At 41.0% G+C, this 27,192-nt stretch overlaps 2 protein-coding genes across 5 annotated transcripts; one reads left to right on the forward strand and one right to left on the reverse strand.

The window, feature by feature from the left end:
- The first annotated feature begins 759 nt into the window (after positions 1–759).
- On the forward strand, positions 760–14,590 carry CCDC152 (coiled-coil domain containing 152). 4 transcript variants are annotated; one of them, XM_053408149.1, is made up of 9 exons: positions 760–863; positions 3,713–3,808; positions 4,522–4,627; positions 8,625–8,693; positions 9,508–9,572; positions 11,356–11,458; positions 11,853–11,980; positions 13,209–13,295; positions 14,034–14,590. In XM_053408149.1, the coding sequence occupies exons 2-9, from the start codon at positions 3,746–3,748 to the stop codon at positions 14,145–14,147; spliced, it is 735 nt and encodes a 244-aa protein (XP_053264124.1). In that variant the 5' UTR covers positions 760–863; positions 3,713–3,745; the 3' UTR covers positions 14,148–14,590. The 4 variants fall into 4 exon arrangements, with proteins under 4 accessions (XP_053264124.1, XP_053264126.1, XP_053264125.1 ...); XM_053408151.1 differs by lacking the exon at positions 760–863 and adding an exon at positions 920–1,004; XM_053408150.1 differs by lacking the exon at positions 760–863 and adding an exon at positions 977–1,068.
- SELENOP (selenoprotein P) lies at positions 14,218–20,793 on the reverse strand. Its single transcript, XM_053408148.1, is given in 5 exon segments — positions 14,218–16,113; positions 16,932–17,049; positions 17,797–18,009; positions 19,410–19,619; positions 20,560–20,793. Coding segments are annotated over 4 exon segments (882 nt in total). The 5' UTR covers positions 19,613–19,619; positions 20,560–20,793; the 3' UTR covers positions 14,218–15,765.
- Positions 20,794–27,192: the final 6,399 nt, after the last annotated feature.

A 27,192-nucleotide genomic window follows, 5' to 3' on the forward strand; every position in this document is an offset into this window, starting at 1 on the left:
TGCCATTTTACAGGGTCATTGGCTGACAGTTTCTGACAACAAAGGCCAAAATAAAGTTATGTCCACAACACAAGCAGAATAACAAATGTGTTTGCTTTTTTTGGTCTTTTTCCCCCCCTTCCCTAGAATCTCTGGCTAGCAACAATTAAGCTGGTTCCCTGCAATTTGTTCAATTAAGCAACCTTGAAAGGTGCCATTTAGCATTTGCAAACATTAAAATATGCAGTCACTTGCTTAAGCTTGCAAGCAGGTGTTCTAATGAGCATAATTAGTGTTCCCTGAGCTTGGAAAACAAACTGTTGGGGTTGTGGAGTTTGCCGCTTGTGAACATGCATATACAGACTCAATTATAAAATGACATTATTGACCGTTTTAGAAAACAAGGCTTCCGTTGCCAGTAAGGAAGGCACTTGCAAAGGAACAGCAAGTGGTGCCACACAAGATTAGATTCTCTTGCTTAACAGCTGTTCAGAGGGAGGATCCAATCCTTTGCAGTGCCAGTGCACCCCTCAACCTTTTCAAAACCTTACTTTAAGGGTTCCCTTTCAAATGCAGCTTTGATAATTCGCTTTCTCCATGGAGAAGTGCTAGCTTCCAAACACGTGCGCAAGGTACTGCGTTCCGTTCTAGAAATATGTGTGAAAATTAACAACGTTATGAATTTTATCCGAACCAGTACTGTCTTAAAAACAAGATCTATGCAAAGAAATGGGTTCTGAACATCAACAACAAAAATCTATCATGGGAACTGGGTGCTGAGAACTATAGCTCTATGGAGACAAACTACAGTTCCCAGAATTCTTAGGAACAGCATGTGCTTTAAATGTATGGTGTGCAGGCAGCTCTCTTCTAGAAAAGTGCAGGTAAGTTTCTTTCGGGCGCAGCTCAAAACCCGGGCAGGGGGTGTCCATATTCCTTCCCTAACCACTTGGAATGTGTAGATGAACCTATTATCAGGCTAGCACAGGGGAAACACCCCTCTCGTTCCATTTAAGCCATGAGTGGTATGCTCCATCCGCTGGTTCCTGAGGCAGAGACTTTTCCCGCCTTTTCTGGGCAGCAAGATATGTGGGTTTTCTGTTGAGAGGGAAGCAACTGTCACTCTGAGGAAAACGTTCTCAGAAGCAGTTTCGTGGGAATTCTCTTTGTAAAGGGGAACCTGTCTCAGAAAAAAATATATCAAAATTATAGGTAGCAGCCTAGTTTTGCCCTAGTTTTCGAGCCAACTCTGCTTCCTATTTCCGACAAGTCGCTTCAGGATGCCGAAGTTCCTCATGGCCCAAAACACCAACCTCCCCTCAAACTTGTGTCTCTGAGTCTTCAGTCAATGCGTACCCTTCCTCTTCCCTATAAAATTTGTCACTCAATACTAACACATTCACTGACTCTGAAATATATTCTGAACAAGTATATCCTTTTGAATACTGCCAGCAGAGCAGGAAAACACCAGGCCAGCATGCTCTTCTGCCTTTTAAGATGCCGTACTTTCGATATATAGAAATAAGGTGGTGGTAAAGCATCCATTTCTTTCTTTCTTTTTTATGTAGCTGCCACCTTTCCTCAAAAAAACCAACAACTCAAGTTCTTACATGGTTCTTACCTCACAATTTTGTGAGGTAGGTTAAGAAAATAGGGATTAGGCTAAGGTCACCTAGTGAACTTTCTGGCTGACTATGGCTAAACCAGCTCATTGCCACAAGCAAGCTCAAACAACCTGCTTCTAAAAGAACCAGTTCAAAATTTGTAAGCCTAACTCACAATGCATGATGGTCCTTTCTCATAAAAATAATGTATCCATCTTATTGTTACTTGGTTAAACTGAGCCATGCTTTTAATGGGAGGATAAACAGGCATTCCTAGTGATTGACCAGTGATGAAGGTTTTGCTTATTTGTTTTGTTCCTATTTAGGATTTTGAGTATATAAAACTGGTCCAGTAATCTTGCTGTTGCTCTGGAGGGATATTTCATTCCAGAAAGAAATGCCTTATGCATTTGGACAAAAATTTCAAGAAGAAAATCTACAAATGCTAGCGATCAGCCTGGCAGGGAATATATTTGGCTTCCCTTGGGGCAGCTTTGGCTGGTGTTGAAGTGTTTGCTGCCGCCATGAAGATAACAAGGCATTTAAGTGAGACAAGAATTACAGGGTGTTTTGTAAACTGCAATGCCATGTAGAAAAATATAATAGTTAATAACAAGATTCCGCAAAAGAATCACAGTTCTCTGGTTCCCGTAAAGACTAATACACTTGTTGCGGTGTATCAAGACTATTTTTGGCCATGAAAGCTGGATGCCACAATAAATAACAAATCACAGGGCTCTGCCTTGTTTTTGCTACTATAGATTATAGCACTTTATACTTTTCATACTCCAGAAAACCCTGCTGTCAGGGCTGGCCCAAGACATTTTGGCACCTGAGGTGAACTACAAAATGGCACACACACACCCCGCCAGGCAAGAAGCAGGGAGTGGAGATCTGCATCCAGAAAAGGGGCAGGGAATCAAATCAACCTTACCCTATGGTTGAACTGGGAATCAGTGGTCATTGTGAGGGGGGGCACTCTGAATCACACTGGGCTTAGCAGAGTTTAGGGACCCCCGAAGGCAGCCCCCACCATTTTACAGGGTCACCATGTTATAAAGGGGCTGTTAAGTACTTCTGGCCTCTCTGAGCATAATTTATAAGGTGCAGGAAAATGTTAATAAGTAAACGCATTTTCCGGATTTGGGGAATCAACTTCTGCGGCATCCTAACAACCTCATTCAGAAACGGACCTCGCAGAAAGCAAACTTGAGGAGCTGTTTGTTCCCTTCCCTCCGTTCTTATCATCAGATGGTTATTCCTGATGTTCTTGTAACTTTAAGCCACCGGTTTGAGTCCTACCCTCCAGAGCAGGAGAAAACAAGCTTGCTCTATCTTCCATGTGACAGCTCTTTAGATATTGGAAGAGGGCTATCATATCTTCTCTCAAATCATCATGAAGCAATCACCTATTTTTTAGCTAGGGCACATCATTATTATTGTATGAATGGAGTAGAGAATCTTCTCAGTGTGGAGGCTGAACTCACATCTGGGCAACCTTCAGAGGGCCACATGTCAGTCATGAGCTGGTTAAGAGGGCAGAACATTTAATATAAATTTTCCCTTTGTACAGACTAGTTTCCACACACTCACAAACCCCTCTCTAGCCTCTAGCCAGGCAAGCAAGAAGCATTATCAGAGTTCAAGGACACTCAGGCAAAAGCACTTAAGGAGCTTGTAAAGAAGGGCCAGTGAAGAGTTGGGAGAGTTCCAAGGGCCAAACAGAGAAGCCTGAATAGCCCCATTTGCCCCCCGAACCTGAGATTCTCCATCTCTGTTGTATGATATGGTTGATATAAAATAGTGTGATTTGTCAAGGGAGGGAACGTAACTCAGTAGTACATCTGCTTTGCATGCAGAAAGCCCCGGGTTCAATTTCCCAGGCCTCTCCAGGCAGAGCTGTCAATGTCGCTCCCTAGTCAGTAAACTAGTCAGTAAACATTACTGAGATAGGTGGACCAATGGTCTGACTTGATCTAAGATAGCTTCCTATGTTCCTGTGCCATCCAATGAGTTCATAGCTGAGAAGGCCTTACAATGCAGCAAATGCAATCCTGTGAATGTTTGCTCAGACGTTTTTGCTATCCGTTGTTGTTTTCTTCTCTTTAAATACACTGTATATTACACAGGAGACAGCTGGGCAATTGTGCAGCTAAGCAGTCATGAAGAAAATCAGTGTGGTGAATCTTGATGCACTTTTAGAGGGCTTTTTAAATATAGAAAAGGTAAGAAGAGTATAGATCCTTTAATTGTTATGCCAATGTGTACACACACATACACACACACACAGTGCTTTTTTCTGGGGGAACGCAGGGGTACGCATACCCCTAAACATTTTGTGAATCTTTGTACTTTTGTCCATTTACTATATTTATTTTTCCTGATTTAAACTATACAATGGTGATTTTCTTGAGTCAAAATGAGAGTACCCCTAAACATTTTTTTAGAAAAAAGCTCTGTATATGTGTGTATGTTTGTTTTATATATGCAGTTGTTATACACACACACACCACACCACACCACACCACACCACACCACACCACACCACACATATACATATACATATACGTATACATATATGTATATGTATTGTGAATCGCTTTAGGGTGCCTCATGGGAAGTGATTTATAAATGAAATAAATAAATAAAACAATAAATAATTGCAAAATGAAAAACAGCTTAAAAAAAAAGAGTAAAGTACAAAAGTCAGCAGATGAATTCAGACATCACCCAAAACACAGCTGTATGTCCTCTATGAAACCTTTCCATAATTGCTCTGTGGTTAACTTTTTGTGGTTAATGCTCTCAGGTCTCTAATTAATTGTTGCCTAAACAGCACATGGCTAGACTTTATTGCCCAGGCCTTAGAGCGACTGTGAAGATGGGAAGGTAATGTTAAACAATTTGTTAAATTTTGAATTCTCAACTTTTCTTACAGAAAATATCAGGGCTTCATGGAAAAAATAATATTCTTAGTCTTCAGTTAGATGAAACAAACAAGTTACTGACAGCAAGTCAAATGAAGGAAGAATCAGCTAAAGAAGGTAAGCATTCCTTGGCTTGCCTTATCTGTGGTTTTTATAACCACAGATTTGATGAGGTGGACTTGTGCCCATTAAAGTTTATTGCATAATAAATTTGTTAGCCTCCACATTGCTGTATTAAGCAGTATTAACTGTATTAAGATAACCAAGCTCTCCAGAACACATCATCGGGTTAGAAAGTAAAGAAAGGGGGTAGGCAGAAGATGTGGCTGATGATAATGCCATGAGTCTGCATCTGGAGAACACAGCATAACCTCCAACATTTCTCCAATGAAAATAGGGACGTCCCATTCCATAATGCTCATTTTACTATTTATACCCCACACAACTTACTTGATTGCCCCAGGCACTCTGGGAGCTTCCAACATATATAAAAACATAATAAAACATTAAACATTTTAAAAAAACCTTCCTTATACAAGATTGCCTTCAGATGGCTCAGGTGTTGGATAATTCTATACCCTCCAATATTTCTCCAATGAAAATAGGGACATCCTAAGGAAAAGTGGGACATTCCAGGTGTTAAGTCGTGGGTGAACATAGCAGACGACACAGCAATTACTCCAGAGCAGCTCTTTACTTGTAAGCTGGACAGAACTGAACAGCAAACAGCTCAGCTGGCCTGCTTTTATAGGCAGCCGGCTGTCAACATTGTAGCAACAACAACCCAGGGTTTCCTGCCTAAAATAACTGACATGGACCTGAGTGAAAACTATCTACAGTATCCCCCTGCTGGCCCAGGGTGAGAACTTCAGTACATAACACCGGGATCAAATCAGAAACTGGGATGGCTTATCTAAATCAGGGAGGTCCCTGGAAAATGCGGACACCTGGAGGGTCTGAGGCAGCTGGCACTCAAATGAGACTCTTTAAAGTGCTTTGCAGGTATCATGTTAGTACCTGCAACAGGTTGTGTGCTAGGAAGAAAAATGATTCCACGTATCTGGATATATGAAAACTGAGTGCTGTCCAGGTCTATTAGCATACTTAGGTGAAACACTAGGAAGTTTTAATATTAACAAAGGTGAAAATTAATTTATATACTATGGTAGGTAAAAAAAAAGTCTATAGAAGTAAAACTGTAACTTAGCAGTTGTGGAGATGTTTCTTCTAAGAATAAAGCCCCTTTTCTATTGAAAGCAGTTTGTGTAATATATCACAGGAATAATAGGTTGCCTGTCTTTACTGCAAGAATTCATTTCACAATACAAAATGTACTAAAAGTGTGAAGCATTTTAGGATGAATGCTTAAAATCGATTATATTTTTCTGTGAAGGGCTATGTCTGGATTATAGCTTTTGCAAAATAAATGTTCTTTCGGTGTGTCTGATCTTAGTGATCTGCAAATCTGCAGATGAGCTGAGAAGGACTTTCACGTGGGGGGGGGGCATGGAACAATTTACAGCCTATGAAGCATGCTTCAAATGCTAGAGCAGACTGGGGGAAAACTGCCTTTAATCATAGATATTTTGACATGGCAAAGGATATATTTGACCAACCATTCCAACTTCTGCTAATACAAAGGCTTATCTTGAGAAGAAAGGCAATGATATAAAAACACAATGACAGCTTTTGACTTATTAAGGCCTGGTTTTTTACATTCCTAGATTAGACAGGGACTAGCAAGTCACTGGAGTCCTCCAATAAATAATGTGATGGAAGCAAGCAATGCAGATATTAATGGAATCTTCTCCATAAATTAGGGCTGCTGCAGGTCTGAGGGGTCCCTAGGTAATAAGCTCCATATTTCAAAAAGCTCTGCCCATTATACACTTGATATTCCAGCTTTGCCCATGAGCCTCCAAATTCTGCCTTGGCTTTGCCTGCCCTTGTTCCAGGGCCAGCTAGCAATTTAAAAAATATTAAAAGTTTGCAATAGGATATTAACATAAGATAGGTATCTGATTATGGAACAGTGCTTCCTGACTTGGTTGCACTACATTTGATGCATTCCAGATTTAAGACCAAAATATGTGCCTTATTTTGCAAAATGGTATTGTGAATTGGCATTCTATGCTGACATGTTTTCCTTTGACTTTATTGTTTTTGCTACTTGTATTGTTGTGGAAAAAATAAAAAACCAATAAAGGTAAAGGACCCCTGACAGTTAAGTCCAGTCGCTGGGGTTGCGGCACTCATCTCACTTTACTGGCCGAGGGAGCCAACGTTTTTCTGGGTCATGTGGCCAGCATGACTAAGCCACTTCTGGCGAACCAGAGCAGCGCACGGAAACGCCGTTTACCTTCCCGCTGGAGCGGTACCTATTTATGTACTTGCACTTTGACATGCTTTCAAACTGCTAGGTTGGCAGGAGCTGGGACCGAGCAGACATTAACAAGATGACTTTAATGGTGAAAAGTGCTGGATAGTCTTCCTAAAGTAATGCTATCACATGATTAATTGATTTTTTTAAAAATCAACTAAAATTTCTTATCCATTAAGTCTCTGTGTTAATAAAACAATAGCAATGAAGGCAGAATGTTTTTAATGTAATGCATGTGTGCACTACATCAGCCACCATATAAAATAGTTACTGCTACCTGTATTTTTTTGTAAGTGCATGCATTAAAATACCTAAAAACCCACACACTGCTGTCTTTTAGCTGCTCAGTTTATTTGTCCGATCTGCCTGCTTAGAAGCCTCACCCCTGCTTGATATTATACAGCAGAATTATACGTATAAGCAGCCTTTATTAACAGCGCACTGTCACCTTTTGAATGTTAGGATTCTATTTCCTTTGGGCAAATTGTAAACAATGGGGCATAGGAGGAGCCCCATTGTGGGGGCCGGGCACCCACATAGTCAATGAGAAAAGCCGGCAGGTGGAGGGGTTCTGGGACGCTGAGGCAGGGTCTCTCTGTCTCTGTCTCTGTGTCTGAGTCCCTCCTCTTGGAAAAGGATGCTTTGCTGGCTGTGGAGAGGAGGAGGAAGAGGAGCCACTGCCATCAGCCACTGCAATGCGGACAGGTAATGTCACATGCACATGTCTGCACATAGTGCGTGTGACATCACAATCCTGAGGGCAAGTTGGCACCCCTGCAATGGGGTGCTCTTTTTTAAAATAAAAAAGTCAAAACAAGGAATCAAAATCAGTTAATAATCTCCAAGGTGCGTTTTTCCAATATGTTCCATCTGGGAGATGGTTTGGAAACTAGAACAGGTGCAAAGGCATTGGCTGTTCTCATCTAGACAATTTTGCAGGGGGTGGGATTAGGAAGAGCAGGGCCACTGGAGCTTTTCCTATGAGGTACAGAAAAGATATCACTTTCATATGAGTTGTCGCATACGTTGTTATGTGGCAAGTAAGGGAAAAGGAAAGAGAATGAGTCTATAATGCTACGTGGAGATGTTCCTCTGTACATGCATCTCAATATAAAGCAATGCTTTGTATTTTTATAAGTAGACTATAGAAGGCATGAACTATATGGGGATGTCAGAGGTCCATCTTGTGTTCACTTCTTGAAACTGCATGAAGCCCTATGAAACTTGAGAACACCTCTTTAAATGCAATTATTTTGCTGATTCTTAACTAGTGGGCAAACTTGTAAAATTTCAATGATGTCTACAAAGAAGATGCATAATTTAGAAAGACAGCATCCTGTATAATACTTCTTCATTACACCAGAACAAGGAAGTATTTATTACTGATGACTAAGATAACTTTGTGGGATGCGGGTGGTGCTGTGGTCTAAACCACTGAGCCTAGGGCTTGCCGATAGGAAGGTCGGCGGTTTGAATCCCCACAACGGGGTGAGCTCCTGTTGTTCGGTCCCACCTCCTGCCCACCTAGCAGTTCAAAAGCACACCAGTACAAGTAGATAAATAGGTACCGAGATGAGCGCTGCAACCCCAGAGTCGTCCGCGACTGGACCTAATGGTCATGGGTACCTTTACCTTTACCTTAAGATAACTTTGAATGTTATGATGCAGTTTAATAATTATTAAATTATTGCAGTAATTCAAGTGTACCAATTTCTCTCTTTTTCTTTTTAAAAGAATGTGCTACACTCCAAAATGTGATTAAAGGTCTCCAACAAACTATAGAAAACCAGTATAATTTGAGAGGTAAAAAAAAGCTAGCTGCAGTGTTGATGTTGTTCTTAATGTGTTTAGAGACTGCTCTTGTGTGGACTAGAACACAGTATTTGGAATAGAGGTTCCAACAAGGGTTGACTACAGTATGCATATAGATATGCATCAGCAAAAGTAGTTGCATTTAGGCATCTCTATTAAACTTCTTCAATACAAGTTGCATACAGCTCAGTCTTGTATGTCTGGCATAGGATGCTGCTTTGGTTGAAAACCTCTGCTTGTGCGTCATTGGCAGATGTTGCACAAGGTTATTTCCATGTCATTATCCTTTTTTTTTTTGCTGGCATAGTCACCTGGGTGGTTGGGGAGATAATCCAGCACAATGCTGGTGAGTGCATAGGTCTGGAAAATGACAAGGAGTTTATAAAGTTCCTGACTCTTCCACTTCTTATCTCTTTTGCTTACTTGCATAGACATTTATTTAGTTATTCAGACTGTTAGTTGCTTTATATCAAAGAAAGTTTCAAAGCAACTTAACAAGATAAAATGCAAACTGGTAAAATCAATAAAAAGCCAAAGAAAAAATATATACCATACAAATTCCTAAAATGATCATCCAACAATAGAATAAGAAGATGAAGTTATCTTAACTTTTTAAAAGCCCCATGCATATACGCTCTAGCGAGCATTCAAGATGTCAAGGGCTGTTATTTAGTCCATATATGCCTCCCTCTTTCTTTCTTTCTTTCTTTCTTTCTTTCTTTCTTTCTTTCTTTCTTTCTTTCTTAATACAGAACCTGTACAAAATTTCTCTTCCAGTCTGACTGTCAACAATTCCCTTACACAGATGAAAGTGAGAGACTGAAGAACACAGCTCATAATTTAGAAGAGAAACTAAAATCCCATGAACAGGTGAGAGCATCTATCTTCAAAACCTTAGGTTCTTTCTATGGAAGACTGTATGGAGAATCAACCTACTTTCTAGAAAGAGGAGTTGTCTTTTGTCAATTTCTCATTTTGATTTTTTTTCCTTATATCGGCATTGTCATCTTCATTGTTATGAGCTACTTAACAATAATCAGATTAGAGTGTTGGTTTCAAATACTTGGTCTTAATCTGTTTCTGGCTCATCTTCTGACATCACAAACATTTGTTCCCATGTATCTATCCAAAAGAGCTTCATTCCGTGTGGCATTATACAATCATGGTGGAAGTCACAACCGTTTCAATACGTATAATCCTGCATAGCAACAATAAATTGCAAGTGTGAAATCTCCTTCATTTTGGAAAGGAAGGACCACAGTCACAGTCACATGGCATGCTTTGAATGCAAACCCAGGTTCATCCCCTATTAAAAGGGCTTGGAAAGGCACCTGACCAAGAAGTTTGTCTAGTAGTCTGATGTGGCATATAGCAGTTTTACATTTTCTAAGTCTTTTTTCAAGTTTCATTTAAAGTTGTAAGCTGCAAACAAGTTCAGCCAAAGTAATTTTGTTCCACTGACAACTGGAGTAAGCTGCAATCAGTCAGAAAAGTTGCACAGGCAGTAAAACATGGCTTAGTTACAAAATGGTAGAAGTTCCCAAACGGTTGGTAAAGGAACACAAGAGAGGCTTGTGAAAGCCATGCAGCTGAATTGGAGCAACCACCTCAGACTTCCTCACACATCAAGTTCACAGGTAGACTGGGTGGTAACAAAGGCTTGGTTACCTATATTATTCCCAAGAGGAACTGACATAGCTAAGCCTGGTGGGACAACTTACTCTATGGTATTAACACCATCGTGCATTAATTATACTTAGGAATGCTGGTTATGAGAGGCTCGTTATCCCATAGATCCCCCCCTTGCTGGTGATCTTGCTTGGATAGAGGTGCTGCAACTGATCCGGCAGCCTCATTTCCTTATGATTCCTTCACTTCTGCAATCTGAAGGCAACTGGTAGTTGGAATCAAGTGTTTTTCCAGCTGAGAGCCCAGAGTAAACTCCTCTTTGGCTACTCCTCTCTGGCCAGTGGATAAGTTCAGGCTGGTCTTCACCTTGGCATGATGTTCCTGGGAGGTGCAAGTCCAACCAACAATCTCCCAGCAGCCCTCTAGCCAATGGATGGATTAGCCATAGTGAATTAGACCATAGTGTGCCTTCCTCCTTTCTGCAATCCCACAGATAGTTGGGCAAGTATAGTTATTTTTACAGAAGGAATGGGAAAGCAAGCAAGCTTTGTGGTGTGTGAATTGGCCCCATAATCTGGGGGTTAAATTAACTTAAATCCAGTTGTTGCAGCTAAAGTTGTGATCTTTTGTGCTCTTAAAGTAAGACTTATTGAGCTAAAATGACTGGTTTTTTTAAAGGATTGTCACTGTAAACTAGGTGATGGGAGCGGCTGCATTATTCCTGTTCTATAAATTGAAACCTTGGATTCTTTGGCCTCTGAATGAATTCATTACTTCCAAAGTTAATTTTGAAAGGAGTGTTGGTAGTTCAAATACATGACAAAAAGAGGATTCAGGGAATTTTGTGGCAACTGAAATCTGTTTAGACAGATCAGTTGCTTATTGTTTTATAATCTCTGCTGCTGGAAAGCTTTATGCTACATTATATAGTCTCGTGATTTTAATTGTATTGTTATTTTAAACTACCTAGAGAATTTGGCTATTGGGTGTTTTGTTTTAAAAGATTGCTTAAATCAATTTATAGGAACATAAAAATATGGTTGATAGACTCATGAGAGAAATTGAAAAGAAGGAGGAGGAACACAAGCTTGAACAATGGAAGCTGCACTATGACATGAATAAAAAATGTAAGCATAAATTGTGTACACTATATGTGAGTGATGCTGAGATTACTCATACTTTAAAGCAAAATATTTGGTACTACATACGGTAGTTCTTTTTCACTAATGAACAGTAGTCTCGGAATTAACTATAGTGGATAAATTCCAGCTTATCTGGATCCCCTAAAATTGTTGTGTATTAACCGGCATCATCTTTGATGAATCTTCTCCTCCAAGGTGTTTGTAAATAATGTTTACATATTGATTATTTTTGTATCTAAAATTAAAAACTTTCTTATTTATTATCCCAGCTTTTCTTGCAAATGTTTTGAGTAACATTTTCAAACGTACAGCTTCTCATCACCTTAAAGCCATTTGATTAAATGTAATGAATTTCTACATTATTTTAATTTTGTTCAAGTTGAAGCCATGGAGAAAGAGCACAAGCTACTAATAGAGAAAAAAGATATGGAGATTTTAGAATTAACTAAACAACTCAGAGCACAAGAAAAAGAAAAACAGGATGAGATAATCAAATTGCAAATAGAGGTACAGTATGCACTAGAAACTCAAGATAGAAGCCAGAAGATAAAAGGTTGGGTCTGTTTTATAAAGAAGTATATGCAAATATGCAAGTCGTAACTTGTGAATAGGAAGTATAACTTTTTAGGAAGAGCCTAGCTTGTTGTTTTACTGGATAAATGATAAGAGGCTGTTATTCTGCCATAATTGAGAATAATTTCCACTGAAATTAATTAGATGTAATCTAAATAAATGAGTTTCAGATTGAGTTATTAGAATTATGTTGCTTATCATTTTTGTTTCCTTGTTATATTTATGAAAAAGCAGTGGGAGCCAGAAAAATATTTTGAGGTGTTTTGGGATTTTTTGCTCCTAGCAGCACTGAAAATGTATTCATACTTTGAATGTTTTAATATCTACCTTTACTCTCTTTTGTCACATGGTTGCAAATTTCCCCACTGCCGCCTATGATTTTAATTATAAACTTCAAAACAGGCATGACCCAGGCAATAAATTTATATTACATTTAACAACATAAGAAGTACCCGGCTGGATTAGACCAAAAGTCTATCTAGTCCAGCATTCTGATCCTACAGGGGCCAACTAGATGCCTATGGGATGTCCACAAGCGGGACTGGAGTACAGCAATGCTCTCCCACTCCTGTCCCCTAGCAACTGGGGTGCTGAGATGCACCATCTCTGATACGTAGGTAGTACAGCCATCATGGTTAGTATCCATTACTGGCTTTATCCTCCATGAGTTTAATTCCCTTTAAAGCCATCCAAGTTGGTAGCCTTTACTATCTCTCATGGTAACAATGTCCAGAAGTTAACTATGCACTGTGTAATACTCAATCTTCTCAACACCATGCATTATGCACCTCTCTCTTATCCCTTTGGAAGCCACCCCCCCCCCCCCGAAGGTCCAATAGCTCCAGGTAGCCTTTTCTCCTGCAAGTTTCTCCAACCCTGTGGTCATTTTCGTCACCCTTTTCTAGCTCTACAGTATCCTCCTTGCATTATGGTGAACAAAACTGTACACAGTTTTCCAAACAACCCTCTTAGGTAGATTAGGCCCAAGGGGGTGCTTGGCCCAAGGAAACCCATTGAGCTTCATGGCTAAGTGGGGATTAAACCTGGAGTTCATCCATCCTAGTCCAGTACACCACGCTGGCTCAAGAATAGTTAAAGTAGAAATATTTTTATAGGTTTTTCCTCGTCCTCCATTATCAACTTACATGTGTTTTTGTTTCAGTTCAATGCTGAATTGGTAAAGCTTCAGACCAAAATGCCCAAGTCCTATCCAAATCCCACTTCACTGCCTCAAAACATTTACAGAAGGGTATGTTTTCCAGCACTTTCTATCTGTGATTCATTAAATACTTGGATGGCGCACAGTATTTCTGACAATGAGATTTGACTTTAAATGTTGTGTCTTGCCCTCATCACTATATATTAATATCTCTGAAAGTGTTAACACATTGGCCCAGTTCTCCTATTCCTCTGAGGAGTGCCAACCATTGGGAAAATCCCCTACCTAAAATGGCTTCTCTGTTCATTTTTAAGACTGACCTGATGTATATGCACTCCCTCATTTTTAATGACATGTATGCACTGTGTACACATGCATCAGGGTGACATTGTCTGCAACTCCCATCCATTTCTGTAACACTGAAAAATATGCAATAATTAATGTACCTTGGTTGTGGTATTTTAAATTTCAGGCTTTGCAGAATTATTAAATGAAGCTTTTAAAATTCCTTTGGCTGTAGAATAGAAGTGGCAAGATGGGTATAGAAAGAAATGTAGCAACTTTTGAGCATCAGGAGGTGCTTATCATAGGTCTCGTCCTCGTTGTTTGTGCTATGTTTTAGGCAAAAACTATGGAATTAATTAATAAGTGCTCTAACTTCCAAAGGGACCACCAAGCTGACTCAGTGCCTGGATGTCATATAATACATACAAACCTTTGAAAAGTATTTGAAGATTTTTTTTCAAAAGCAATGACACCTTTGTTTATATACACTGTCTTGGAACCAAGTTCTAATGGGAAATAAAGCATTTGCTTTAATCTTTGCAGAAGCTTCAGCATTTTCAAGAAGAGAAGAATAAGGAAATTGAAGTTCTCCGTAATACCATCAGAAACTTGGAACAGAGGCTTGGCAAAGGTGAAGGTGTCCATTTCAAATGTTGACAGTTTTGAGAATTACATGAAAACACAAGTTGTCTGTTTAGGAAGTGTAACTGACAAGTATCACACGAGGTTAATTGCTTGTTTTGGTTTATTAAAAGTTCTCTTATCTATCGTCAACAAAACATGCTTTCCAGTTATATTCTTAACTACTTTCATGCTTAACAAGTGTTCACCATAAAAAAATTCAAGTTTGTAGGGCAGTGACTTTCCCTATGAAACCATCATGAACTACAGCAAGCACCATCTAAGCAGTTTCTGTGTTGAACATTTTCTTTCATGCCTAAATCCTCCACACACAAACACTCAAAAATTCATTTCAGAAAGACAAGGTGTTAACAATGAGACATACTATTTAGCTAGAGAGAAACATACAAGCTTCATTAATCTGTTATAAAAGTAACCAAAACCAGTCCAAGAATGACAAACCAACAGGAACTGTGAGATAGATTGATCAAGACTTAAATCTGATCAACAGATTTTTTTGACCCTGTTCCATGTTTCATTCTATCACAGCTTCACCTTGCACCCCAAATGCATAATAGCTCTGATACTTAGCTTTGGTGGGACTTTCACAAAAACACAAAAAGATTAATAGTCTATTCTAGTCTTTTTGCCACAGGATCTTAAATGTGCCTGTCCAAAATCTATTACTTGGGTGTTAGAAATTCTGGCAAATCCCTTTGTTTGGAATATCAGCCATCACACACAAACTTTAAAAGTACATCAACTTCTACAATACGGTTTGATCATTAAGTGACTCTAAAGTTTTAGTGGGGGGAAATTCACATTTTTATATATTTACTTGGTTTTCAAAAAAAACCCCAGAGTTGTTTTTAAGTAGCTAACACATCTTTATTCTCCTCCCCTGTTCTTGGTTGCTATACATCAAACAGAAGCCCCTAGGTTATAGTTTATGCTTCTGTCTTCACAAATGCAAACAGAATGGTAGAAGAGGAAACCAGAAAGATGAGATAACTAAATGTAGCAAACACTTTAAATGGGCACCAAAAAACAAAAATCTGTACCATTACGAGAATGTCATTGTTGTTTTTTAAAGGCAAATCAGCTTACCCAAACAACTCAGTACAAAGCCAATTAAGCAATAGCACTCAACTACAGTTGCAAAACATGAAACTCAAGTACTCTGGCTTAATTGGTTCATGGACTGAGCTGCGTAAGTTGCTTTCTTTCAGACATTCACGTAACGGTACCAGATGGGAAGCTCACTGATGTAATAGTCACTCAATGTATTTTAACTCTCTTTGGCTCTTGCCAATAAGTGCTTCCAATCAACTTGGAAAAATCTGATGATACTAATGCCTGCATTATCAATGAATGCATTCTACATTGAGGACTCTTCCCTAGTGTCTTAAGATGCTTAGTTTGTTTTTCAGGCTCAGTTTTCTGCCCTTTCTACTCACTGTCAGGCATCTGAAGTTGCAAGCTCGCCTGCTGCTGCTGCTGGCTGTCAAGCAGCCGTTGGCAGTCGTCACTGGCAAGACTCAATGACATTCTCTGCCAACAGCTGCCCACGTCACCTGCAGGAAGATGGGAGCTCACCACGACAGTGTCAGGAGGCTATGCTATTTAGATCTTCAAACAGCAAGTGCCGACAATGTCAACATCAGTTACCTGTAGTGGGCCTTGTCAGCTCCTGCCAGTTTCAGCTCAACTGCCTCTGGCAAATAGCATTCCCCTTTCGTCAAAGCCTCTTTCTCTGGGGGGAATCCTCCACAGCTGGTTGCTGTGAGGCAGCTTCTACAACATCCTCACTACCTGCCTGACCGCCTCTATTTTGATGGCGCCGGTTGTTATGCCGATGCCCATGTCTACGGTGATGGGGTTTCTGGCCTTGATGGCCAAGGGGAGGTGACTGGTCGTGCTGAGAGCGAGGAGGTTCTGCCTCTTCTGGCTTTTCATCTGGCTTTTTTGAAATGTTCCTGCATATTTCTTCAATCTCTGGTGTCTGGAAGGAAAAAGTGCAGACAACATAAATGCACCGTTTCGGTAGACAGGTATGTGGCTCTTTAAATACATATGCAAAATATTAGCCGATTCTTATATACCTGCTGTGTAAAATTACAACCTTAAAATTAATGCACTTATATTGAATGGTGGTAAAGCATTTAACAATTTTCTCTCTCCATAGCAACTTGTAAAATTTCACAATACTACGATCAACACAAAACTCGTTAAGAAAATGCAGGTTTCGGCTCTTTGGTATCATGCGGGAGGCATTAAGAAGATGAGACTTTCTATTTGCATGATGGCTGTAGAGCCAAAAGGTTGTACCCCATGCTAGCCCTAGTATGAGTAGACAAACTGAAGTCAATGGACAGGACTAAATTAGGTTCATGAATTTAAGTGAGTCTACTCTGAGTAGGATTTCACTCATTTTATTTATTTATTCAGTTATCCTGGCTTTCCAATGAGCTTCCAAATGGGTTTCAGGAGGGCTCCCATACTTAGCTCCAGAGATGGAGCCACAAAGTGCTTTCCGGTACAAAGTTTGTCAAGACGTGCCTGCACAATGGTTCAGCAGTAGGTTATATGTAAGTTAGAATCCAATGGTGTGGGAGTACATCGGATGTATGCATTACAGCAGGTTTCCAACACAAATTAAGCCCATAGCAGCCAAGACCTTTCAAAATTTTCAAAAATCACGTTCAGAATATAAGCTAAAACTGCTCTGGTAAAACATGCTTGATTAGGTTTCTGTTTATTCAATTAAATGCACACACACACACAGAATGGGAAAAGAATATTGTAAAAAAAAAAAAGTACCAGATAAGAGCAGTTTCCACACTTGGATTCACAGTATGTGATCTGAATGGCTTCTTCCACATACGGAAAACTCAGAAAAGAGTAAGGCAAACCAAGATGATACACTAGACGGCCACACCTAGAAAGAAAGTTACCTGGGTTTTAATATCAATGTGAAATAAATTCATGGGGTGGTACTGCATTCAACTATTAGTCATATTCATTAATTTCAATGCATCTACTTGGAATAAAACGTTTATTATCACCCATAACGTGGAGCTTTTTGGAAATGAGAAATGAATTTCTGTTGTGCTAGATGTCCTGTGTTCTGTTATAATCCATAAAAATCTACTGCAAGCATTTCACAGTACCTCAATCCTATATAGCTAGGTTGCAGGGGTGGAAATGCCATTTGCACGGGCTCTTACAACAGCAAATCATGACACTTTTTCTCCCTGTGAGCATGTTTCTGTGGAAATCCAGGCACCGTCTCACTTCTCAAGCCTCTTTTAAGAGTACAGGGAGCTCTCTGCCAAGAAAAACCTTCAAGAGCAGCAAAGTTTGTCTCGAGGCAATAAACCCATGTTTGGGTTGCAGATGGGGACTCACATAAATGAATGTGCTTCCTTATTTTCAAAATCAATACACATACCTATATATTAAAAAGTAGCATGTGCAAGGGACAGCTAAGCTACTAGAACTCTTCTCCCTAACATACAGCTATCTGTGTGCCTGTTGGTTACAACCTAGTATCCTATTTATGGTGGAAATAAGGTTGATATGGATGGGAAGCAGGGCCTTCTCAGCCCTATTCTCCTCAGTGCTATGGAAAACTTTGCCCCATGAGGTCCATTTAGATCTCCTAGCTTTTCCTTTATATACAGACCTGTCATAGATGAGGAAGTCATCCTTCTTTCCACTTAGTGTAGTCCAGACATCAGGTTGTTTTGTATCCTGCTGGTATACAGGAATGTGCTCCGAAACCTTCTCTCTTAGCTGGTTATATTTCAGCTGGGAATGGTGTCCTTGGTGATTGATCACCATAAATGAAACATTTACCAAGCCATCACTTTCAAGCTTCAGTTGCAGATCTTCCAATCTAATAGGAGACAGAGAGAGAGAAATGATTTTATGTGCACTATCCTCCTTCAGGACAGTTTATATTGTTTGTTAAGATGAAGTGGTGGCTTCTCAGAATCTATAAACTCCCACTGTTATTACTGGATTTATTTGTTTCTGGACAACTTAGAATTTAAAACAAGCAATCAGCATACAACAACATAACTGTAAAATATTAGTCGTGTATGCTATCTTGTTGTCAGAAATGAGTGACACTGACCTTTTATGGATAGTTCAAATTACCACATACTGTATGTGGCTCTGGAGATATTTGCAATGGAGTTTGCTTGCTTGTTGTGATTAGAAAACAGAACATTTGGCCAAGTGGTATTAATATTATTGCTTGTGAAGATTTTAATGCCATGTGGGACAAACGTGGTTCTTGCCTACTCAAAGAATTTAAGATTTTAAAATATATCCTTGACAAATCGCTTTACTGTTTAACTGGTTCTGTTAAAAGTAAACAAAAAAGCAATTGCCATTCTAAAGACTTATTCATATGTCTGCCAAAAAAGCCTTTGATCCAGCCCCTACTCAAAAAGCACTATACTAATGCTTGAAAATTAGTAGCAATATGCTGCTTTTTAAAAAGTGGAGACAATGTGGAAATGGATCAGTCATTTCCCTCCTCCTTTCTGTAACTGTCACAGAAGCTGCAAATTGCATGCCCTTGGAGGACAATAAACTGGAAAAGCAGAAGTTAATTTGGCAACTCAGGTTTTCCTTGCTCACTGCAGCCTGAACAATCTGGGTCTCTTTTGCAAGGCATCAGCAGTTCTGTCTCCCACCGCCCCCTCATACAGTATAAGGCTTTGGAGGTCATTCACCCCAATCTGAAGAATGCAGGGCACTGTGGACTTTCACACTCCTAATATCTGAACAGCTGTATTTTATTTACTAAAGAAACAATACGTATAAGAAGTGGAATGGATTGATGTCCCCCTGAAGCTAGCCAAGGAAGTTTATAATGGGACAGTGTGCAAGAGAACTATGAAGTTGTGAAAGCACTAATGAACTCTGCTATATAATCCCTATGAAACATGTGGTGCTCTGTTGCTTGGGCACTTTCTGGTTTGCTTTTGTTTCATCCAAGCTCTGGATGAAATCCAAAAACGAAGAATGAAGCTTATAGGGGGAGTTTTGTTATTACAAACAGCAGTACAGAATCCAAGCAGTGAAGCCAGAAATTTCAGTTTGCGAGCCAAAAATAACTTTTATAGCAGAAACACTTTGGGGAGTCATGGAAAAGTAGAGACACCATAAATCTGAAAGAAAATAAGGAGAAAATCCCACCCCTGTCCTGTATAAACATGCCTCTTATTTTTGTCAAGATCCGAACTCCCCCACCAAAATGCAGGTGCAAACACGGGGTGTCCTTACCTAGAAGCCTGCAACAGGCACAAGAATCAGCTGGCTTGAAGAAGGGCTACCACTGTGACGGTACCCCTGGAATCCAGCATAGGATCTTCTTCCCCGATTCGCCATTCTGGAGCCTCTCTGCAACGGCTGCTGGTACCCTGGCTCTCCGTCCCTCCTCCTGGGAGGAGACAGAAAGCCAGGGCAAGTCCCAGGCCAACCCACATGGCAGGGCTTTGGCAGAAAAGAAAAGAAAACAAGTTGAACGCTTCACCCACAACAGCCACCGATCACAGAACATGCCTCCTGCCCCTGGCTCCTCCAGAGCAGCAGAATAAACAGACTCCCAATAAATCTGTCCCACTTCTTGTTTTCAAGGACTCCAACCCCACCCCACCCCTCCCCTCGCCTTTCCCTTTCTTTGGGAACCACTGCAATTATAGCAAACAGCTGTTTAAGTTTGCTATATTCAGTTTAATTGAGACAAGTGTCAAAATTCAAAGTGTGCGATCATTCCCCGTATGTATTTATTTCAAAGGTACAAGGTTGTGTTCAACTAACTTTTACTCTGGTCTATTAAATCCAGTGGGTCTGGTCTAAGTTAGCTGCCACCATTAGTTTTAATGGGTCTACTCTGAGTAAAAGCCAGTTGATGTCAATCCCCACTAAAACTACAGTGCGTTTGGAAACCGCGGGACTCACACAACAGCCTGATCCTATGCATATTTACTTGTAAGGCTGCACGAGAGGGGATGCCCATTGCGTAGACTTCTTAAACTGCAATCCTATGTAAACACTTTCATGGGAGCAAAGTGGACTCGACTGTGCTTACTTCTGAGTAACCATGCATAGGATTGCACTGTTAATGTCAAGCTTTAACTGATCCCCCCCCCTTTCCCCTCTGTTCCGGCAGCTCTGAACCCGATACATTCTGGAAGAATATATATATACTGTATTCTTTTCCAGAAACCCCTTTATGGAAACAAATAACCAATGCCTGACAACTCAGCCTCTCAGGAGGCAAACTTGGGGAATCACACTTTGTAGACTAAAGTATCGCTTTGCGCGCGCAATATATATATAAAACCGATTCCCGATTCAACACACAAAAAGACAAAAAATGACTTTTGCAGAAATCGGAAAAGCGAATTTGACAAGGAAACAACAGACTTACCCGGGCCCCACCCTTCGCTTGGCTGCTCCTCGACTTCGCTTGTGCTCTCTCCAGCTACACCATGCAAGGAAAACAAATCTAGCTATCTAGTTAGCAGCTGCAGTTCTCTGATATTTATACTCCGCCTGTTTATCACTTGCAGGCGTGGTTCAAAGTTCAGGGGACTCTTTTGCAATGTCCTTGCAAGCTCCCTGGAGCGAAACCTAGCCAAACGTTTGTTTTCGTTAACTAACTGGAAGTAACAAGAGCTTTTCCTGACGTCCTGGGAAAAAGAAATGTGCAGGAAAAATGGCTTTTTTGGGTGGTGCAGTGTCCAATCTCCCCAGAGTAACTCCGAGCTGGTGGTAGAGTCAAAACGTGTGTGGGAAGGACATTAATTCCAAAAAACTTATTACTTGTTTTTAAGGAAAGGAGTATCTGCTGAGCCCGCAAGTTTCGTTGCGTCCTTGCCTTGGCCCGATGCACACCCTTTCCTGATATGGGAGCCTGAGCAAATTTCCTTGCCCAACAGCTGGCTTTTGTTTGTATCAGCCTACTTTGAAATCAATTGGCAATACTGATCCAAAGGTTCAAAGCCTTGGGTACAGGCGAGGGAGCCCCAAACGCTCCCTAGGGAGGTCTCCACTGGCTGCCTTAGAATCATAGAATCATAGAGTTGGAAGAGACCACAAGGGCCATCGAGTCCAACCCCCTGCCAAGCAGGAAACACCATCAGAGCACTCCTTGTTGTTGTTAAAGTGTGATCTGCAACAAAATATTGCAGTATGAAATTGCCATCCCTTCTCCAGAATACACCTTTCTGTTCTCCTAACCCAGAGACTGTTTCATGTGCACTGAGTATCTTCAGTCCTAAGGATAGGCACTCACAGAATGAGTTAGCTGGGTTTTTATTATTGATTTTTATGTTGCTTTTCACAACCAAGGAAACTCACTGCAAAGAAATTGAAACGCAAAAAAGAAAGAAAAATTCATAGCAAGCATATCCATTAAAACAAGGTTTACTTCAGGTGACAAAATTTATTGAGCCAGCCCTAATACTCATAATAATAACATTGGAATATATTTTTTTCATCAGGAACAAGGGCGGGCAACAACAAAGCACCACCACTTATTTCACAGAAAGTGATGATGTCATCTCCTGGGCACAATTTGCCATCCCCTGCATTCCAGGTAGCTAACATTTTTCTCAGATAAACCCATCAAATAAAGTAAGTTGAGGAAGAGGTAGGTACATTAGCACACCTGGCTAACAGTCCAAATGGCCAGTTTTTGAAGCCTCTTTTTTCATGACCAAAAAAATTGTCCCAAAATAGTGAGCAAGCTTTTGAGTCCACCAGAACATTGCTTCAGGCTGGATGTTAAATGAAATAGGAGGGGTGGCACGGAAAAAAGGCCATCTTGATACTGATGACATAATGTCTGCATTGATCAGAGGTGCATTTTTGTATTGGAAGGGGCATAGTTCTGGCGATTGCCATGATGAGTGCCTACCCTTCGGAATGTACACCACTGTTTTTCATACCTCACAATCAGGCTCTCTGGGCCTCTCTTGTGCTATTTGTGTGCATGTGGGGCAGAAAGTGGGGCGCGCGGGGGGTGCTGTGGGTTAAACCACAGAGCTTAGGACTAGAAGGTTGACGGTTTGAATCCCCACGACGGGGTGAGCTCCCGTTGCTCGGTCCCAGCTCCTGCCCATCTAGCAGTTCGAAAGCACAAAGTGCAAGTCGATAAATAGGTACCGCTCCAGCGGGAAGGTAAATGGCACAGCTTAGTCATGCTGGCCACATGACACGGAAGCTGTACACCAGTTCCCTCGGCCAATAAAGCAAAATGAGCACTGCAACCCCAGAGTCGGCCACGACTGGACCTAATGGTCAGGGGTCCCTTTACCTTTTTTTACGGGGCAGAAAGTAGCTTAAAAGCAAATGCACATTTTAGCCACTATAGATAAAATAGACAGGCAGACAGAAAAAATTAAATGCCAAACTATTGTTATAATTAGGGGAGAGAGAGAGAAAATGATTCTTAAACGAGCAATTTTTACTCTGAAGGCAAAGCGCCCACAGGTCCCTGATCTGGAATGTGCCTCTGATCTGCACTGGGAGCACTGAAATGGCTGGTTTAAACATGCTTTTTTAAAAAAATATCTTTTTATCCTCCTGTGTTTGTGTCAGGTGTGAACTGAAAGCATCCTCTTCCTTCCATGATTTGCTTTCAGAGACAATCATCAAATGAAAGCAAATGAAATCTCAGAGAGAGACAACTAATGCCACTGATGTTCGATATTCACAGCCATTTCTCATTACGTAAGTTTTCCATTGGTTGTCTATCATCTGGAAGTGACCCTCTCTCTGAGTGCTCCAACACACTGTGAGGTCACACAGTTGGGAGCACCATGTCCTGTTGCAACTTGACTCTTTAAAGGGATTCTAGGAACGTCACATCCTTGTGCCAAAATTAAGAGGAAAGTAAACTCACGGTGAATTTGCCTGGGCAAAAATGTGCATTTTTGTTTCAAAGTCTATAAGCCATTGCTTTTCTCCAAGGGCATGTCCAGACATCCTGTTTATTGTGCATTCATCCTGATTTTGTCTGCAGGGATGTTAGATGCTGGCTGTTTAATGAGCATTGCAGGTCAGTCAAAGTGAGTGTTATCCCACACTTCCCACTGCATTTTCCCCTCACTTTTCTTACCACAAAGTCTGATATTTGGGGGCAAAGCAGGTTTGTTGCACAAGACCTCCCAATTTCACAGCCTGGATTTGCCAGTAAGTGATTTAATACCACACAAACATAGGCTGGAAATGCCTCCAATCTTAAACCCTAACTCCTTTTTCTGTTCTAAGGCAATGTACACACTAACAACTTAAAATCCAGCAAGGCTGTGTTTCAAGTCACATTCTTACATTGCTGTGCACACCAGAGTAGAGGTGGGGATGTCTTCACCCAATGCACATTGCCTGCTTGGTTTCCCCATGCATACACTCCTGCAACTCCTATTCATGAAACTGCATTCACAAAGGTGATCTCAAATATACACACCTCAGCTTAACTGCGAAATGAATGTGGCTTATGTTTGCAAAGCTGATTTGAGGGGGAACACACCAAACAACAGTAATTCTCAGGAAACTACAGCACATATATGGCTTGTGGCAAACACCACATGTACACAGCTTCAAACACCAGCAGTGGGAGCGCAATGGAGCCTGAGTAAACAGCAATGTGTACACAGCCTATGACCACCAGCTCATCCTAGAGGGTCAAGGGTGAGCTCAATATTTCCCATCCTCCCCTCTCTCTCTTGCACAGGTGATTTGCTGGGAGGAATAAAACCCAAAGGTCACATTGTAGAATCAGGCACTGCTTGCGTCCCTGGTAAATGAACAAAAAGGGAGCAAACAGCCTCCAACCTGCATCGTTTATTTCTCTTTTCCTCCCTGAATGTTAACAATGTAGGCTGTGATTTGGCTCAGGGCTGCTCAGCTTAGCTATGCTTAGCATAATGGCTTGACAGCCTTGAGAAAATTAAAAGCTTGAACTCAGATTAAATTGGCAACAATTGCTCCTTTACATCTCTCTGTTTAGGGGACAAAAGCTTAACTGAATCAGTAGACTGTTAAATTGCAGGAACCTATTCCAGCTGTTTCGTGCTTCTCTGCCTGTGATCCCTACGCTGCCTTGAGAGTATGGCTGGGACCCAAAGAGCAAGTTCAAGTATGCTGCAAGTCCTTTTGTGCCCAGTTGTGTTGCAGTGGGGCAGTTAGGAAGCTGTGGCACTTAAAGAGCAGATTCCCAGGGTATCCCAACAGTTTGCCATGTAGCCGGGGGGGGGGGGGTAAAAGGCAGGGCAGGCCCACCACTGAGGCAGAATGAACCATCTTGCCTTGGGGGCAAAGCCATAGAATCATAGAATTGTAGAGTTGGAAGGGACCTGGATTGTCTTCTAGTCCAACCCCCTGCAATGCAGGAATCTCAGCTAGGTCATCCATGACAGCTGGCCATTCAACCTCTGCCTAAAAACCTCCAATGAAAGAGAGTCCGCCACCTTCCGAAGGAGACTGTTCCACTGTCAAATAGCTCTTACTGTCAGAAAATTCTTCATGATATTTAGTCAAAATCTCCTTTCTTGTAACTTGAAGCCATTGGTTCAGGTCCTACACTCTGGAGCAAGAGAAAATGAGCTTGCTCCATCTCCCTTGTAACAGTCCTTAAGGTATTTGAAGATGGCTATCATATCTCCTCTCAGTCTTCTTTTACCCAGGCAAAACATACCCAGTTCCCTCAACTGTCCCTTCTAAGGCTTGGTTTCCCTCCTCTGCACATGTTCCAGATTGTTGATATCCTTCTTAAACTGTGGCATCCAGAACGGGACATAGTACTCCAGGTGTGGACCCTTGATCATCTTGGTTTCCCTCCTCTGCACACATTCCAGCTTGTCAATATCCTTCTTAAATTATGTTTTATAGGCGACTGTACAACATGCTGCTGAAATCGCAAGTGCTTCCCTCCCTGCTACGCCATGGTTTGGAACAGTGTTGTTTCTGAATGTAGCCTTGTGGTTTGTTTCCTTCCAAATGAACTATGAACTGTATCCACGGTTTGTTCTTGGCTTACTGCTTGAGATTTCTTTGGGGAAGACAAACCACGAACCCAGGATCAGACATAACAAGACCACAGCCTAGCTCCTGGCAGCACTGCAGCACCCAGAGTTGTGGGGGAGCAAAGTACATGTGCCTTCATTTGTCAGCCATAGTTTAGTTTAAGTGGTTTAAAGTGGCCTGTGAATGTTGAATTTTGGAATAATTTTCAAATGTGCCTTATTTTCAAACCCAGCAGAATTCAGAGTATGGTACAACCACTTCCACATTCTGTCCCAACAAAAAGCACAAAGCTGCTTTTTAAAATAGAGTCTCAAAATAGAAGATTGGAAGAAAGATGGCATTTCTTAACCTTGGAAAGGTTTCCCCAGATAAGCCCTTGAGCAAATGAAGATTTATGCCAGTGTAATATAGATAAGGTGGATAATGCCAGATGGTCCTCCTTGATAGCTGCATTCTCTAGACATAAAATAGGACAATGTTCAGACAATTCATCAGGGCAAGTATTAATCTTAATTTCTTATCATTCTGGAGGACGTGCAATGAGTAACTCTTCATGAAATACAGAGGTTAAAACTGGCTAGTTAACAGCTGACTCACCAAGATGAGTTTGGCCTATCAATCATGTACAGCAGCCCAATAAACCTGTTTCCCCTCCCCTACCTCTTGAGGGGAAAAACCACTGATTGTCAAGCACCTCCTAGAATGGTTGAAGGGTTACGGTTGGTTTGGTGGGCCACAAGTTGTTTGCAGGAACAGTTCCAAGTCCATATCTGAATGTACTAGCTTCCTTTGCTGACTTGAGATTCTGAGAAGTCTGGCTCTGAGGAATATCACATGATATTCTGGATCTCACAGACTTTGCCCCAAGCAAAGTTCTGTCTTATGCTTTCAATGTCTGAAACTATCTTACCCACTCTCTTCTCCTTTTGTGGGTACTTCCAAACAAGGCCTTAATTTGGAAATGTGGCAACAGAGGTTTACTTCTTCTTGTTGTTGTTGTTGTTTTGTTTGTACCCCAACATCTGACAGGGTTGCCCCAGCCACTCTGGGCAGCTTCCAGCATATACAAAAGCATGAAACATTAAAAACTTCCCTATAGAGGGCTGCCTTCAGATGTCTTCCAAAGGTTGTATAGCTACTTATTCCCTTAATAGCTGATGGGAGGGCATTCCACTTCCCTTAACACAAAAAACCTGTTTTGGCGTAGGGGATGGATAGGAATAGGTTTGACACACAACAGCTCCAAATTGACTTGAATTACACAACCTGAATTTGCCAGGATGTGACTGAAAATAGTCACCTGAAAATAGTGACCAGCATCATTGTCTTCTAGATGGTAAGCCTGAGGGCAGGTCGGTCTTCTTGATGGTTCTAAGCCAACTCAAGTGTGTGTATGTAAAAATGCTTCAAATAAACAAATGAATTGGGCAGTAAAGGCTGCAATCCTTTGCACACATTTGGAAACAAGTCCTACTGAAGAAAGCAACATACAACAGGAAAGGTAATACTGCAAAGGAAAATACGTAGCCCCCAATATCCTTTACAGATCACTGAGCATGGGAAAAATATAACAGGTCATTTTTTTTTCCTCTGAGAGGTAAAGGAGCAGGTGACCTAAAATGGCATTTGCCAGACCAAGACCTTGTTAATAATTTATTTCCAAGGGATAGCGTGCCTGGATCCACAACCAAAGAATGTGAAAAAGAAGCACAGAGAGAAATGGTGCAGGTATGCATTCTCCCTCTTTCCCCATCCTCACCATTGCAGATAAGCTAGCAAAATCCCTGAGCAAAGTGCAGGTGGACGCTCACATTTATAAGTCACAGAGCACAAGTTTTGCATGTGGAAGGTCTGAGGTTCAGTCCCTGGCATCTGCAGATAAGGCTTGGAAAAACCGGAGAGCTACAGCTCGTAAGTGTAGGCCAGTGATGGGGAACCTGTGTTGAGATTTCCATTCCACCTTAAGGAGCAGATGTGTGGAACTGTTGCGTGTCACATGTCTGTTTACATTCCAACACATCTTGCTGGGTAC

The sequence above is a fragment of the Podarcis raffonei genome, chromosome 11 (assembly GCF_027172205.1).
Source record: "Podarcis raffonei isolate rPodRaf1 chromosome 11, rPodRaf1.pri, whole genome shotgun sequence".
Lineage (NCBI taxonomy): Eukaryota > Metazoa > Chordata > Lepidosauria > Squamata > Lacertidae > Podarcis > Podarcis raffonei.

What these genes read in the sequence shown, in the direction of transcription:
- CCDC152 (XM_053408149.1), top strand. Translation starts at nt 3,746, where the DNA reads ATGAAGAAAATCAGTGTGGTGAATCTTGATGCACTTTTAGAGGGCTTT. An exon ending in GCTTTTTAAATATAGAAAAG is followed by an intron (nt 3,809 to 4,521) that starts GTAAGAAGAGTA and finishes CTTTTCTTACAG; the next exon opens with AAAATATCAGGGCTTCATGG. An exon ending in AACTAAAATCCCATGAACAG is followed by an intron (nt 9,573 to 11,355) that starts GTGAGAGCATCT and finishes ATCAATTTATAG; the next exon opens with GAACATAAAAATATGGTTGA.